Source organism: Heteronotia binoei, chromosome 16, assembly GCF_032191835.1.
Source record: "Heteronotia binoei isolate CCM8104 ecotype False Entrance Well chromosome 16, APGP_CSIRO_Hbin_v1, whole genome shotgun sequence".
NCBI classification, from domain to species: Eukaryota; Metazoa; Chordata; class Lepidosauria; order Squamata; family Gekkonidae; genus Heteronotia; species Heteronotia binoei.
Window position 1 is genome coordinate 44,419,795 of NC_083238.1, and position 16,767 is coordinate 44,436,561.

The 16,767-nt window shown below is 41.9% G+C and overlaps 1 protein-coding gene across 1 annotated transcript in view; it reads right to left on the reverse strand.

The window, feature by feature from the left end:
- The window catches only part of ADAM23 (ADAM metallopeptidase domain 23), a 138,575-nt gene that overhangs the window by 2,469 nt on the left and 119,339 nt on the right, over window positions 1–16,767 (reverse strand). Inside the window, exons 21-24 of the mRNA XM_060256873.1 lie at window positions 15,644–15,749; window positions 14,142–14,261; window positions 10,566–10,734; window positions 9,920–10,031 (exon numbers count right to left, since the gene is read on the reverse strand). Of these exons, the coding sequence (XP_060112856.1) occupies window positions 9,920–10,031; window positions 10,566–10,734; window positions 14,142–14,261; window positions 15,644–15,749 (507 nt within the window). The remainder of the gene's footprint in view (window positions 1–9,919; window positions 10,032–10,565; window positions 10,735–14,141; window positions 14,262–15,643; window positions 15,750–16,767) is intronic.

The following is a 16,767-nucleotide window of genomic DNA, read 5'->3' on the forward strand; positions in this document are numbered from 1 at the left end:
ACGGACCTGTCCTGTCACTAAGGCAACATGTAACATTTCAAACAGACCAGTCCAGTGTCATTGTCCATTTTTACTCTACACAATCCAATCTGCCATGCCACATCCGGGCACATTTTTAAATTACTGGGATAACTGACTGTCAAATCATTCATTAATTCTATAAACAAATTCCTATCCAAATAAGCCCATTGTTAAAGAAGAAAGGAATGAAGAGAAAGGGAAAGAAAAGTAACCCCCCCATTAAACGTCTTCAATAACAATCAAAACAAGGACTGCAATATATCCTTATAAATAATGCCTTTATCCCATGATTACTCTAGGCCTGTGAAGGGATGGCATGGATGGCAAGTACAGTGCATTCCTGAACACAGTTACACTCTTTTGAAGTTTGACATTAGTGCATTTAGAAGGGGCGTAAGTCTAACTCTGCTAAAATTCCAGCTGTTAGCTCACTAACAAGGCAATCCTAATCAGAATTACACCCTTGTAAATCCACTGAAGTCAAGTTTAGAAGCATGTAATATACCTCTGGTTTAGGATTGCACTGGTATGTTAGCTATACTCCCAGCTGTTATTCTCAAAGCTATATAAATGCAAACATAAATATTTTAGGCCCTGAGTCCAGCTCTAGTTGGGAATTCCTCATGTTTATCAGAAGATGCATCCTGTCAGGCAGGGGTAGAATTCTAGCAGGAGCTCCTTGCATATTAAGCCACACCCCTGATGTAGCCAATCCTCCAAGAGCTTACAAGGCTCTTAGTACAGGGCCTACTGTAAGCTACAGGATTGGCTAAATCAGGGGTGTGTGGCCTAATATGCAAAGGAGCTCCTGCTAGAATTCCACCCCTGCTGTCAGGTCAAGAGGACCCACATAAGTGTGATGCCAATGAGGATACACATCCAGATGCTTATTGATACATTCTGGCTGTGCATGCAGGAAGCTGTTTTCATGCACAGATTTCCCTGGGTGGACCACAGCATAACTCTTTCAATCAGCACAGAAAACTATTCTCTAAGGTAACTGTCAATCCTAGAAAAATTGAAGTTAAAAAATTGTTAAAATAAAAATTATACAAATTCTGTAGTTCTTAAGGAGAGCTACTTTTCTTATTGTTCAGCTTGGATATTTTACCCTCTGTTACACTTAATGCCCCATCAAACCAAATTATATGAAGTAGTCCAAGCTGTCTGTTGGAGGACATTTTGCAAGAATAATTTTTAAAATTCTTTTTACAATTTAGAGAACTAAAACAAATAAACACTGAATTGCATTATCTGCAATGATATAAAATTCACACACATTGTTTTATGCCCCACATTGTCCCAGACAGGAGAGGGTTAAACACTGCATGAGCAAATCACATGACACAGACACATTCAAATCACATGACAAATACAGTCACGACATAACACAAAGCTAATGGGATAGTACACAAAGGGCTCAGATGCGTACAGTTACCTCACACACTAGGCACCAAACATGAAACTCTTAAACTAAGAAAAATGCTTACTCTATTCCCCACCCTGTGCCTCCAAAAATCACCCCCAGAGCCAGAATGGTCCCTGCCACTGCACCTATAAGCCTGTTAGTGGCCATGCTCACTGTGTGGAGGGAAAAGGGAAGATTTTTTTTTTAAAAAAAAGATGTTATCACGTACATAGAAGATTTCTGAAAAGAAAAATTAAATGGCACCTCAAAACGATTCAATACTTATATATTCATTGTACAGATCACTCAAGTTCAGCTTTAGAAATATGGATTTAACAGAGACTGTATTTATCTGAAAATGTGTTGTAAACACAAGTTTAAAAGCTTAGGAGGGAGGGAGGGAGAGGGAGAGAGAGAGGGAGGGAGAGAGAGAGATTCTGTAAACCAAAGCCAGGCCCATCCCTGCCAGCGCACAGCTGCATGTAAGAGGGATGTGCCATTTACTCCATTCTGTTCCCTGGCTGACCTCTTTTAATAGGAGACCCGTGTTTGCCTCCCACATACACATCCAGCCACTGTCAGTGCTCTGCATACAAATTATATGGACCGTAGTCCTAGGAGAGAAAGGGATGGCTGCGTGTGAATACAAAAGTTGAGCATAGGCCCCCTTTTGAAAACAGTGGCTGCTATGGGCCTTGCTGAGGATCAGCTGGGGAAGAGGTTCTATCAAGCCACATGCCAAGACATTATGCCACAGAAGGATGGATTGGTGCAAAATTCCATTTAAAACTGGATTTCTCCCACCTTTGTAACATTTATTTACACTTTAAACACACTCATAATTTGGAACCCTCGGAAGTAATACAACACTCTTGTGCTGTTAGACATATACTACTGAACTGTAAGCCAAGCAAACAAGACATGCACAGCATTTATGGCAGGGTATGAGCTTTCATGAGTCACTGCTCACTTCTTCAGATACAGCTCTTCCATCTCACTTCTTCAGCTGCAACCAGGTTCTCTAGTGCAAAGGTCTAGGGATGTGGTCAGAGAGCAGTCCACAAGTTGGTCTTCTCATGGAGCAGGCTTCAGTTCAGAGGGGCCGCAGCTAGAAGTATAGCACAACAGTCTGAAATCAAACAGAAAGCAAACGGAGTGTCCAAGAGCACAGTCAAGAGCCAGTCCAAAGGTCATAGGTACAGAGCAAAGCCAAGAGTTGTGGTTGCTGGGTCAAGGTCTCTGCCCAGCTTTTATCAGGAGGCCTCATCTCCAGCCCTCTGCTCAGAAGCAGTTCTGCAATCACTTATCATCCTCAAGCAACTGGTGACGGGGCCAGGAGGCATATGCTCTGCTTTCTTTTTTGAAGCTCTGATCTAAGCTTTGACTCCTTTGGTCTGTTGAGGCAGGGCTGGAATGTATTGGTGAGTCACTGTCAGCTGTTGGCAAGGAGCTCTGACCAGGCTGTAGCTCTTCACTTTGTAGCTCCTTTCTGCCGGCCCAGTACAGCTTTCCTGAAGCTCCTTTTCACCTGAGCAATCCTCTTCTCTTAAAGTGTCCTTGTCATTCCTCTATTACAGCTGGAGTTCAGGCTGCTCCATGACAGCAGCTCTTCTATGATCTGAAGAAGTGATCAGTTACTCCCAAAAACTCCTACCCTGCCACAAATGTTGTTAGTCTTTAAGATGCTTGGCTTTTTTCTACTGCTACAGACAAACATGGCTACCCATCTCGATTTAAGACATGCACAAGTATTGTAACTTTCAGAAATATCACTGAAAGTACATCCAAATACTTACCTGTTCAAAAAAGCATGATGTAATAATAAAACATGCAAATGCCTTTTTAAAAGTAACAAAACAGAACAGACTACAAGGATGATCCATTGCAGATGTTAAAGCCGCAGAATGTCTTCTGCATGAGTGCAGAAATTGCATCCCTGCCACTTTCTAGAAGGAAGTGGGGGCTTCAGCTAGGCAACAGGGCTGTTCCTACAGGATCCCACAAGTATGTGCCCTATATACAGTATGAGGGGGGCCTGCATGTAATTCTAGCCATGCCACTTGGTAATCAACAACTTGGCCGGGGCAAGCAATAACTGACTTCAGATGGTGACACTATTGTTGCTGATGCTCCAGGGCCCTCATACAGCTCATGAAAGCACAAGTTAAATAAAACTACTAATATTTAAGGTGCTGTAAGAGTCATCACTGCCTTTTTGCTGCAGCAAACAAATATTGCCACCCTTCTAAAACCTGCCTGCTTACTGCTCCATATGTTGTTCATTCCCACTGTTGCCCTCTGGCAACTCCACAACACTGTATCATAGTTCTCCACTTATGGACACTTTCAACACCAAGCTTCAGCTGGCTCAAGTATAGCAGTTAAAGCCTGCACTGCTGATTACAACAGGAGCTGAGATGGAAGAGCTTATGGCCATGAAGGTTAACACATGTATTATCCACTCCCACAGATCTATGGTGTTGCCTCATTTGGAACCCTGTGCATGGTTACTGTTGTCACATTTCAAAAACAAGATACCAAGAACTAGGAAAAAGTAAAGAAGTGGGCGACCAAGGTGATTACGGGACTGGAGCACCCTTCCTAATAGGAAAGGCCAAGGACTATGAGATTTCACAATTTGGAGAAAAATGAACAAGGGGGAGTCATAACAGAAACTTTTCAATTAAAAAAAATACTGGGGGGCAAGATAAAAGTTTATAAAATTATGCTTGGCTGCTGCCCCTCTAAGTCCATTGACGTCTATTTATTTATATTAGAACATTTTACCCCACCTTTTCACAGAGTTCTTCTATGGCCTTGGAAAGTTGCACTCCATTGGGAATGGCGCTGCTAAGTACCTATACTAATAAGGCTACTTTTAAAAAGTCATTTATTTTAAGGTATAATTTAGACAGGATCACCAAATAGCATTTTTAACTAAAAACAGATTGTGTCAAGATACTACTTGGTGATTCCAATTTCACAGTTACATCTGCTATCCAGTGACTCCAAGAATCAGTCTGATTTTTTAAAACTAACTTTAAAACTAACTGCAGCATTATATATTACCTACCAAGTAATTAAAATATTTCAGCTTACAAAAATTTATACCTATATGTATCTGAAACTTGAACACTGATATTTTAGATGATGAAATATAGTAGGAGGCAAAAGTAAGAGAGGGCCTACAAAGAAAAACAAGAATGCAACAGGAACAGAAGTTAATCACCAGCTATTTCCACATTAACATGCTAAAACAAAAACACAAAAAGCAAAGCCTAGTTTAATGAGTAGGTTCTTGGGATCCAGCCCAATGCATAAAGCCAAATTTTAATTAATGTTCTTTATTACCTATTTTAAATACATCTGGTTATATATTCATTTTCCTGCCTTCATTTCATATCTTAGTACAATATTCATAGTATGCTTGTCTTAGAGGAAGAAGTGAACAGTGATTCATGAAAGCTCATACTTCACCACAAATTGTTCTTAGTTTTTAAGGTGCCATTGGACTCTTGCTCTTTTCTACTGCTAGACGGACTAACATGGCTACCCATCTTGATCTGTCTTAGAAGATGTTTTACGAAAGTGGAGTCACTCAAGTGTCAAGTCCTCATAGTATACTCATTGTTTCAAACTGTTACTTGTTTCTTTGGATCAATATATTTTATTTGCTTATAATATAGACAGCATTTATTACTTAATGAGATATAAGAATTCATGGGGGGAGGAAAATGCTTGAATGTTCAATTCTGCATGTCTCCATGGTGTGGAGAAATATTTCCTTTCAGACTCAGAATATTTTGATCCCCAGACAATGGGCCAGTCCAGGATCCAGTCACCACAAATCAGGGGCTTGGAGCCATGGTTTAAGAATACCACAGCTAGTTGTGACATTTAATTTCAGATGGTCCAAGGAGTGTCTTTTGGGTTGCTCTAAAACAGGATGTCAAACTGTGGCTGCTGTTTGTGCTGTGAGTTTTTTCTTTTTCATCTGAATTCACAAGCCAGTTTCACAAGTGCTGTAGTTGCCTGCCCACAGAGATGGCAGGCTTTGGAGGATGCATTCCCTACCAAGGCAGAGAACAAATAAATAGCAAGCAAACTGGGTTTTACACAGAAACCAGGATGCGTTATTACCATCTGGTAGACTTATCAGGGTTGGTTGCAGAGTTTAAATAAGCTGCAGCAATACAGTTTCATTTCAGGAGGTCTCAATGTAAAAAGCTGCCTGTTAACTGCACAGCAAACTGTTCAGCACTGGGAACTGTGACAGTGAGGCTATAATGCAGAACATGGACTACATAATGATTCTCTTCCACACACTATACATATGCCTCTTCTTTGGATCCTTGCCTTAATCTCCTCTCAGTTTGACACTGCATGCTTCTGTCACAATAGTTCTATTTCCCCACAGTACACCCACCACATATGCTCTGTCTATGTTATATTCCTCTTCAGCCCCCAAGGGCTGCCGAAAATCAAAGAGTTTCCAAAGTTCACATTATAACCTTCTGCACATCCCTTAAATTTTATCCCAGCCCACCGGATGGTTCCAAAACACTGTTTTACATTCCTTGTGAGAAAGTTTTAAAAATAGGCCTATGAGAATTAGGAGAGACTAGCCTTGACTTAACTTGTCCAGAGTGATGAAATACTGGTAAAGTCCCTCTTCCAGACAAAGCCTAGAGTCCTTCATGAATGCCACAGACTGTCCAGTGAGGAAGGTGAAAGGTCCCACTTACCACTGGGAAGACTGGGATTCCCTTATCACAATCTGTAAGAGTCTTTAGAGCTCCATTGAGTGCTTGGGACCAACCCTAAGTTTCCTCCTCTTGAAACTCTAACTAAATATGTAACAAATTTAACACAGGGAAACCTTGTACAATGCTGCTTGCTATAGCGCTTGTGTTTTCTTTCAGAGCCCTTCTTCCTGGTTGGGTGGGGCTGCCTCTGGCTAAACTCCCATATTGAAGTGTCTCAGGACACCTTCCAAATGAAGGTGAGGCCTTCTGGGAGGCGTTCTCCACTGGGCCCACAGCTCCTACTGCCTTGTTCCTCAGCTGCACAGACCTCTGACATGGGTGTGAAGCAGCCAAAAAGTTGTGTGGAGCCTGTGTAGGCTGCAAAGCCACCTTCCCTACACTTCAGAGATCTATGAAAGACCTACACAGTTGAGAAACAAGGCCTCAGCAAGGGCTGCAGAGACAACTGAAAAGGCTGCCACCGCTCTCTCAAGAAGTCTTGATGCAATGATTTATCCATTAACCCTGCTGCTCCTGATCCCAGGTGTGTAAGTCTTTTAAAGACCTCTGAATGTAGGTGGGAGGGAGCCAGGCAGTGATGTGGTGCAGCTGCAGCCAGGTCAGCCATCTGCCACCCACATCAGAGGTCTCTCAAGGACCTGTGAGGCTGAGGAACAGAAGCCTCGATGCAGAAGGTGACACAGAAATGCTTCTTGGGTCACTCCAGCATGGAAGTCTAACAGAAGCAACCAACCTCCTCTGGTCAGCTCCTCATATGTTACCTGCATATAAGAAATGAAGATGCTTAGAACATATCTCCATTAGAATTGTACTGAAATTCTCTCCTATAATGCTATTTCATACAGCTATGTTTTCAGAATGTACCTACAGTGCTATAGGAGGTATTACTGTACAATTATTTTAATAACTTCTATTATCATTTCCCCCCATGACTCCATTAGTTTGATGGCAGAATACCCACCAGAGATAAATTCACTTTCGTATCAGCTTGTAGATAACTGCGTAATATTCACAAAAACGCTACCGGTAACTATATAACAAGTGCTTTCCAAATTTTGGATTATGAAAGTAGCCAAAGTAAGCTACCACATTCTGAGGGTTGGAGGTGAGAGATGTACAAAAAGAAATCCATTAACACTAACAAAGAATAAAAATATTCAAGTTTCTAAGTGAAAGGAAAGCCATTGCAATGTGACTTTTTACTTCTACATTATAGGGCCAAACTACATGTTACATTTTGGGGCAAGCTGGCTCGGGGTTCCCTGGATTCAACTCATTTCCCATGCAGTCTCACAGCAGCTGCCAGAAAAGACATAATTTCTGAAGTCCCCGGGAGGCCAAATCTGCTAAAAAATCTGGCATGGGGGAAGGCAGGACTCCTGCCTTCCCCTCTATGCTACTTTCCAGAGCCAAAGTGACCCTGATAGGAAATTACTACATAACTTTGGAGCTGCATCTGCTCAGAAAACTCCATATGCAACTCCAATTCATGGCCACTTTGTGTCCACAGGGCTGTGGCTCCCGCTGGAGGAAAGACTCCGTGTATTCTGCTGTGGCGTGGTCTGGCCAGGCCACGGCAGTCTCAGTAGCTTCCAAGTAGGCTGGGCTGCAGGAACTGTTTTCGCAGAGGGAGAAATTTATCTGCGTCAACTCTCTCCACCCCATGCAGAATTCTATAAATCTCTATCATGTCCCCCTCCTTAGTCATCTCTTTTCTAAACTAAAAGTCCCAGATTCTTCTGCCTTTCCTCATAAGGACGGTGCTTCAACCCCTCCAATCATCTTGGTTGCTCTCCTCTGTACTTTTTCCAGCTCTGCGATGTCCTTTTTGAGTGACCAGAACTGGACACAAGATTCCAAATGAGGCTGCACCATAGGTATTGGGCTAGCTCTATTGGTGAGGAGGCTGTGCCTGAATGTCTGGTGGGGTCTTGAGGGTCAAGCCATTTAGTGGCAGGCCTAGCTTGGAGGCAGTTGCCCAGCTCCATTCCCAGTTGGCAAAGGCTCCATGCAGAAACCTGTGCCTTAGTTAGAATCATACCTGCATGCTGCTCCTGGTTCCCTTACTGCACAGGTGGATGACAGGCAGGTCACCCAAGGCTTGGTTCCATGTCCTTTGCTGCACCAAATCCTCCAACTAAAAGGTAAAGGTAGTCCCCTGCGCAAGCACCAGTCTTTTTCAAGTTTGGGGTGACGTTGCTTTCACAACGTTTTCACGGCAGACTTTTTTACGGGGTGGTTTGTCATTGCCTTCCCCAGTCATCTACGCTTTCCCCCCCAGCAAGCTGGGGACTCATTTGACCGACCTCGGAAGGATGGAAGGCTGAGTCAGCCTGGAGCCAGCTACCTGAATCAGCTTCCACTGGGATCAAACTCAGGTCATGAGCAGAGGACTCTGACTGCAGTACTGCAGCTTTACCACTCTGCACCACGGGGCTCTTTAATGCTCCAACTGCTGTAATCAATAAAGCTGTGTCTTGTTTTTTACTCCATTTGTCTGTGTGGTTTGCTCTGATATAATTCTTGTCCCCTTCCTCCTTCAGTGCCCCACACTGCCTTTAGGAATGCAAATATATGCAAGTAATAACTCCCTCCCTGCAGGAAATATTTCAGCATTGGGCTCCCGTGGAATTAAAAATCATGCCTTTCCCAGCAGATGCTGTGTGACTACAGGGAAAGCAAGACAGGTACAGGAAAACCCAATCCAACTTGATAAAAAAGTAACATATAGTTTGGCTCCTGGGGATACTTGCTTGAATGCCTGAAGTGTTTGTGCAGCGCAAATGTTTTCCATCCATGGAGCACAGTATCTTTTCAATTGCTGATTTTAAAACAAACCAACCGGGGGGGGGGGGGGAGAAATGGCTGCTGCAGGGACAATGACTGCCACATGGGTAAGTACTACAGCAATCCAATTTTTCCCACCCACAATGTAGTCAATCCAGACTTTGCTGCTATTCCCAAAATCTCACAGCAAAAGGTTTAGGAAAGATTTTAAAAGACAGGAAATCTTGGGAAAAGAACAAATGCACTACAAAGCTGTTCCGAAATTGGGGGAGGGGGGGGAGAGACACTTCCCAAAAGCATCAATTCTAGGGCAAGTAACCAACAAGACCTCTCTGTGTCTTTTACATATTTAAGCCCATTAAACATGCAAACAGTTACATTTTTTTAAAAAAATCTACCCAATGTATTTTTTTTAAAAAAAATCAAATGTTCTGAGGATCTGTGAGTTTTCTTCTCTCTCTGCAAGTTAACAAACTGAAGAGACACATTTTTTTTCAAGAAGTCTTCCAATGAAATGAATGAGAGTTGCTCCTGAGCATGGCTGCACAAAACAGCCAGAATTTCAAATTCTTTGGGGATGTTTAAGTAACTCAAAAAGAATGATTTCTTATTTGTGCATAACCGAAATCCACACGGGCAACCAGCAACTACATCAGGAGGATTAACTACCCATATCGTGGTTATGATTATCAACAGATGTTAGTTGTGCTAAAATACATCTAGGTTTTTGTTGTTAAAAGAAAACAACCAAGAAAGAAACAGAGTCGTTATGCTAATGATTTTCTAGGAAGGATCTCTGGAGCAGTATTTACAACTGCCCAGAAACGCAAACACATAGAGTGTATAACCATCCTGTTTTCAGGTGATTTGCTTCAAACCCTCCTGTCCAATACCAGATATGATACAAATATATTTTAAAAACTGAAATCACACAAACCCTTTGGTCCATTTGGTTGTTCTGGGTCTTCTTTTCTTCTCATATCAGGCATGCTACAATCCATACCTGCCCAGGTGTTATCACAAATGCATGTAGCTTCATTGCTGCATACCTAAAAGAAGTTGTTAGCATGCGTTAATTAAAAAAAAAAGTATACTCAATTCACAAATGACAATCATTAAAAGGAATAAGGACTGCTATTTACAAAATGATGGTGCTGCTGAACTCTGAGAGCATGGCAGGGGGCTCAAATTGTCAGAGAAGCTGCTACAGGGGACTCCTGAGGGCTGTCTCATCATCATCATCCACTGAATCCTTAAACACATTGTTTACATCCTTAGGCAAAACTTCTCCTGAACCTGTCTTATACTGAACCAGGCTTTTGGTCCATCTAGGTCAGTGATGTCTACTCACACTGGCAATGGCTCTCCAGGGTCTCAGACAGACATCTTTCACATCACCTATTTCCTGATTATTTTAACTGGAGATGCCAGAGATTGAACCTGGGACCTCCTGCATGCCAAGCAGTTTCTCTAAGTTATGGCCCCTTCCATAAAGTTGTTCTCCATGGGCAGAAGCGGTGCACTGGATCCAAATAATTTTCTCTTTCAAGTATAAATACAGAAATATATTAGTCGGGACTTACCCCATGCGCTGAACAAACTTTTCCATTAATACCAACAGGGCAACTGCTTATGTTCAGGGACTGAATGGATAGGCACTTTCTGTCCATGCACATCATATAAGGACCACACGGAGCTCCATCTTCTACGTAGCCTAAGTCTGTATCGTCATCTAAAAGTACATGAGAGCCACTGCAAAAAGAAGTTTCAAAACTCCCGTTACCATAATTGGAATCCCACAAAAGGTAGGCAATTGCCTCAGTATTTATGATTTCAATCCACTTTCAGAGACAAGCACTAAAATTATATACGTTATTCCTTCTACTATCTTTGTATACACATTCCCTGTTTAGGACAATTATTTATATTTTAATTTACAAATGCACACTGTAATACTGGACAAGATTAAAGAATTCTGGCAATGTTAAAATCAGTGGCAAAACCACAAGGATCGCTGAGATAATCAGCAAGGGACTTGAAAGGACTTGCAGGGGGTGGGAATCTCACTTATCCCTTCCCCATTATTTTCTCTTTCCCTTCCCTGAAAGCCTCCATAATATCTTCACTTTTCCTACTACCATCTCTCTCCTTCCCACTGTGTGAAAACAGTCATGGTCCCTCTTGACTTTACTTTTTGAGCTATGCAAAAATTACCTTTTCAAAATGAGAGGCTGTTGTTGAAAAACAGAAGCTGTATGGATTATAAGACTCCACACACCCTGACTCCTAAAGAGTTAGATTTGTCTCTGGAATTTTTTTCAGTGTTTGTAAAAAGGAGAGATACACGTGGGGACTCACAAGGAATTACAGGGAGCATTTCACACACCCCCTCCATTCCTCTTTCCCTTCCATGATAGCTCTTATAGCCTCTTCCCTTTTCCTGCTTCCTTCTCTCCTTCCCTCCCATTAGCCAACATATCTTTGTCTGCCTCTATCTTCAGCTTCTGCCCCACTCTGGCAGCCTTTGCCTAGGAAAACTATGGTACCCTCAATCATAAAGCATCCCCCTGCAACATGCCTGGTGCATCACTTCCCGGTGACATCACTGCGCTGGGCATGTCGTGGTGCACTGGTGCTCTATGGGTGGGGGGCTCTCTTGCTGGCCAGTTTAATGGTGGTGGTTGCAGGCCCCAAAATTGGGGGAACTCCAGCCCCCAGTGGGAGGCTGGGAACTCTATGTGGGAAGGGAGATAGAGGGGAAAATGAGGCTCCCCTACATGACTCCTTGAGGATACCCTACCATACAAATTAGCATGGCTTAGTGTCTGGCCTTGCACAACTGGGCTATAGTTTTCCTAGACAAAGGCTGCCAGAGGAAGGTGAAAAGTGAAGACATATGCAGGTAAAGATATGTTGGCTGGTTGGTGGGAAGGAGAGAAGGAAACAGGAAAAGGGGAGAGGCTATGATGTCATCCCCTGCTGAGAGCCAGGTAAAACCTGGCAACCCTATTCTTTGTCTCCTCCTGGCAACCCCCATATCCTCTCCTTTTCCTGCCTCACAGTCACCTTCTCAGCCATGCACCAACCCTACCTTTTATCTACCTCCCATGCTCAGCTTCAGTTTATTTACTTCATGAAGATTCTGCTTTTCTGCACATCAGAGACCAAAGCAGCTTATGTGGTTCTCTCATTTTTATCCTCACAACAGCACTGTAAGATATAGGGTAAGCTGAAAGAATGAGACTGGTACATCACCTAAGCTTCCTTGGGAGACTGCTGATTTCTACCTGGACCCCAGAGCTGACTCTCAAGCTCTAACCAGTACATCAGGCTGGCTTTCATAGCAAGCACCGAGGCCCAGGTGAGTTATACAGGTCAGGTTTTATCAAATCACCCAGTGGTTGCTGTCAGGCCTAACCCTGGTAAGTCCTCCACCAAAAGGCCAAAGTAGACCCAGAAAGGGCCCTGCCCCCTCCCTTTTACTGGCAGAAACCAAGCCTAGAATGCTGTGGTTGTCCAGCAAAGGCTACTGAGGGGTTCCGTTTCTTAAAGCTACAGTCACCCCTTTTATTAATTTGGGGGTTTTTTAAACCCCCTTTCCCCAATATCTTTAAATTTCAGCTTTTTCTGCAAACTTGGGACCCCTTTCAGGTTTGTAAAAAGAGCTGTTTTGTCAGTTCTCTGCTCAGATCATCAAATTTAAGTATCCTCAGATTTAGCTATTAGAATATACAGGTGTAGGCCCATGAGACTTAAGGGGGGGTAATCCCATCTCTCCCACTTTCTCAATGGCCCTGGGCTCTGCTACAGCTGGTGGCACTCACCGCTGCAGTTCCTGCACTCCACTGGAACCATGCAATGACCATGAAGAGGATATGTGAACAAGCAAAAAGAATTATTTTTTTGAGAAATTAATTCCTCCATTGTGCTTTTTCTTTTTTTTTTAAGATTTCAGATTTTTCTGCTAATCTGGTGAGGGGGTTCTCCAATTTCCTGAAAAATCTAATGTCAGTGTGGCTCCAATCCACAGATTTAGGTATCCATAAATGGGGCCACACATTGCTATCAAGGGGGAACCCTGAAGGACTTGCGGGAGGCATCTCAATTCCCCCTCCCCCACTATTTCCTCTTTCCCGAAAACCTTCATAGCCTTGCCGCCTCTCCTACATCCTTCTTCTTCTAGAGTTGCCAACCTCCAGGTGGGTCCTGGAGATCTCTTGGAATCACAATAGATCTCCCAACTACAGGGTTGCCAGCTCCAGGTCTCCTGGATCATGGTCTGAAACGTTAACCACTGCACCAGGTTGATTTTCATCGGGTGGCTGCCCAGCAGCAATCAGCCTAGCATAGTGAGTCACACAAGTTAAATGGTAGCAGGTCACCTGTGGCTGATGCCAGGCCTCGCCCTGATGAGTCCTCCCTCAAAGGCCAAAACAATCCTAGAAAGGGAACTGCTCCTCCCCCTGTCTTTTACTGACAGAAACCAAGGTTCGAAGACTGGCCATACTGTTTCAGCTGTGCACCAACAACCACAGAGGACATTCATTTCTTAACGCTACAGGTCATTCTATTCTTGTAGGGGTTTTAAACCCCTCTGCCCTGCTCTGTGTGTTTTGTTTTAAAGATTTCAGATTTTTCTGAAAAACAAAGGTTTTTTCCAGGTTTGCACAAAAATCTGTCTTGTTCGCTCATGGCTTCAGATTTAAATATCCACAGATCTGGCCATGCTGAGAATGAGACATACCGATGGTGATAAAATCAGACACTAAAGGGATTAAAAAAACCTGTAATACCTTGGTGATTACACCTTTGGTTCTGCCTACGTCTCTTCCAAATGTAGTGCTGTAAATGAAACTACTAACAAAGTATTTTGGGTCAAATATTTTCAATCTCACAATATCTATCTAGTCTTCTTCCTCACCATTAGGCTGTTCTGCTTCATTTTTACTTGCAAAAAAATACCATCTCATATCCTACACTAGCTAGAGTGTTAGCGAATGTTCCTTAATGTAAGAAAAAGACACCTGTAAATTTTATTAAGCCCACCCTCTCATTTTAGTTCTTAAAACTCATTCTAGATTTTAAAGTTACTTTCTAAAATGTATCTTAATTCTCTGCATAAGAATGCTAGAAAACACGGGGCAACAGTTACTACACACCTGCAGTTTACTACTACACCTTGATGGAAAAAAGAAGTTGGTGTAATTTCTCCCTGAAGGTGACCAATTCGCGGAGCTCCATCAAGATTTGCACAAAGCAATAATCCACAGAACACATCACTGCAAAATAAAAGCCAAGAAATGGTCAAGTGGCAAACGTGGTGGTAAAATATTATAATGAAAAAGGCCTTCATAAAAAAAAATCAGTGAGTGGCCAAACTTCAATTGATTTTAATGAAAGGGATTAATGCACAGAACAGCTGTTATTGTGAAAAAATGGTAATACTACATAGAGTTGGATCCAGTTAACCATCAGTGGAGGTGTTAGTGGATGTTGATTCTGGCCCTTTCCCCTCTCTGTAGTAATCCCTTTGGATTACAGGAAAATTAGATTTCTAGAGTTGCAGGAACTACACAGAACAACAGCCATGCAGGTCAGGAGTGGATGTAGTGAGGAAAAAGAAGGGGGTGAAACAGCCTTTCCTTCCATTTGTGAAGCTGCAACTTGTGGAGCAGAAAGGAAAGTGATGGCCCTTCTCCCTTCTCATTACAATTCCCCAGAAATACTTGACTGCTTGTTCATGGGGGTTCTGTGACCCCAGGAATCAACTTTCCTGAGCCAGAACAGACTGTTAGGGGACAGGAATGCTGATGACACCACTGGTTCCAACCCAATTGATTTTTAGAGCATAATCTATTCAAATCCTTAAGTTTACATGAAGACTTTTTAGGGCTTGAACTTAATAATAATAATAATAAATTTTATTTGTATCCCGCCCTCCCCGCCGAAGCAGGCTCAGGGCAGCTAACAGGACATGGTATACACCACTTTACATCACAGCACAGAAGTCAAAGTACTGCAGACCAACAAAGCATTTCCTAACAGTAGAAAGAACTACAACACAATGGTACAGACTTATACCAGGCGAGGACGTAATTCAAGCACGTCCTGAAGGCAGCAGATGATGGTTTTATGAGCCATACACTGCAATTCTCAAACAAGCAGAATCATCCAGTAATTTGATACCTCATCTAATACAGAGTGTTATATCCTAAATTGGAAACTGAAATGCAGAGCATGCAGGATAGGAATTTAATATAGCACTCTATTGCAGTAAAATACACAGTGTTCTACTGCTAGGCAAGCAATTCCAAAGTCTTTAGAGAAGAAGAAACATTCCCAGCCTACCTCAACCATTTCTGGGACATCATTAGCAAATAATGCTATGGAATGGAGAGTCACAAAAGCAAGTGGAGAAAGTCTCAGGGATCAAAAGAAGGAAGTGGCATAACATCTGCGCTGATCTCTGAGCTGACACAGAAACTGGGCAAGTTTAACTATCTGCAAAATGCTTTGATAATCTGGAAGGCTAAAAGTGCAATCCTATGCAGACTTATTTCAAGGCACTAACACAGTTTAGTGATACTACACAGAATTGCATTTAAGAGTAGCAAGAATTTCTAACCATGCCATCACAACAATTCTAAAAAGGTAAACTTACTGTTTGTTGCATGGAATCCATTTATCTCCATCCTTGCCACAGTTTCCTTTTATAGTACCTTCTGTGTTAAGCTTCTCATAACAGTGTTTATGCGAACCTGAAGCCTCTAGTGAAGTAAATAAGAATGCTAATTTCTACAAACAGGATCAGTCAAGCAAAGTCTTCTCTTACTCAATTACTCAAACAGGATCAGTCAAGCAAAGTCTTCTCTTACTAGAATCTATTCAAAATAATATGAAGTGTTGCTATTCCAGAGTGATGATCTCAGACAAAAAAATTTCAAATTTGCTCATTCATCAGAAATCTGGAAAAGGATCTTGTTTGCTACTGCGTGTATACATGCTGGGTAAACATGAATTTCCTAACAGAGAGACAGTACTTAGGAATTTTACTCCAAGATATAAGATGAAATGGAAGGGTCAGAAAAGAACCATGGGAGATCCTGATTTGTTAAAATCAGATTGTGTTTGAGTTGTAGTAAGCAATTGTATTTCTTGAACTCTTCTCTAGCAAATCACTTCTGTTCCAACTCATAGCCCAAGCATCCATTTAAAATGGTGCATGTTGAACACTTTCTCCAATTTACTTGGACGACCAGAAGTTTTCTGAACTTGTTCCTATTTGATATTCCTTAAGATATCTTTGCTCAGACATTACAAAAATCTTTTTAATTGGAGTAATTTTTAATTACTATGTATCTATATAGATATCTATATAGATACTATGTATCTATAACATTCTTAACTGATGTGTTACATTATCTGCTGAGTTAACAGAAAAACTTTAATTGTAGACTTCAGACAACAAACACTTCTAATTCCATTTTGGCATAAATACACAACTGCTAGTAACATGCATTCATAAGTTCAAAGAGTTTGGAGCTCTTGTATAAAATTATTTCGTTTCTTGGGAGTTGAAAAAAACTGATCTTGGGACAGGAAGAATTCTAAATGAGTTGAAGATAGTTGCAATGCCCCCTAGTGTACAGTACAGCATAGTGAAATCAGTATTCTCAAATACTGGATTAGGAGGCTCAGTACAAATGATAATTATTTTGTGACGGGATTTATCAGGATATATTTGATAGAATGAATCAGTCATCTCACAATGGGTCCATATATTTT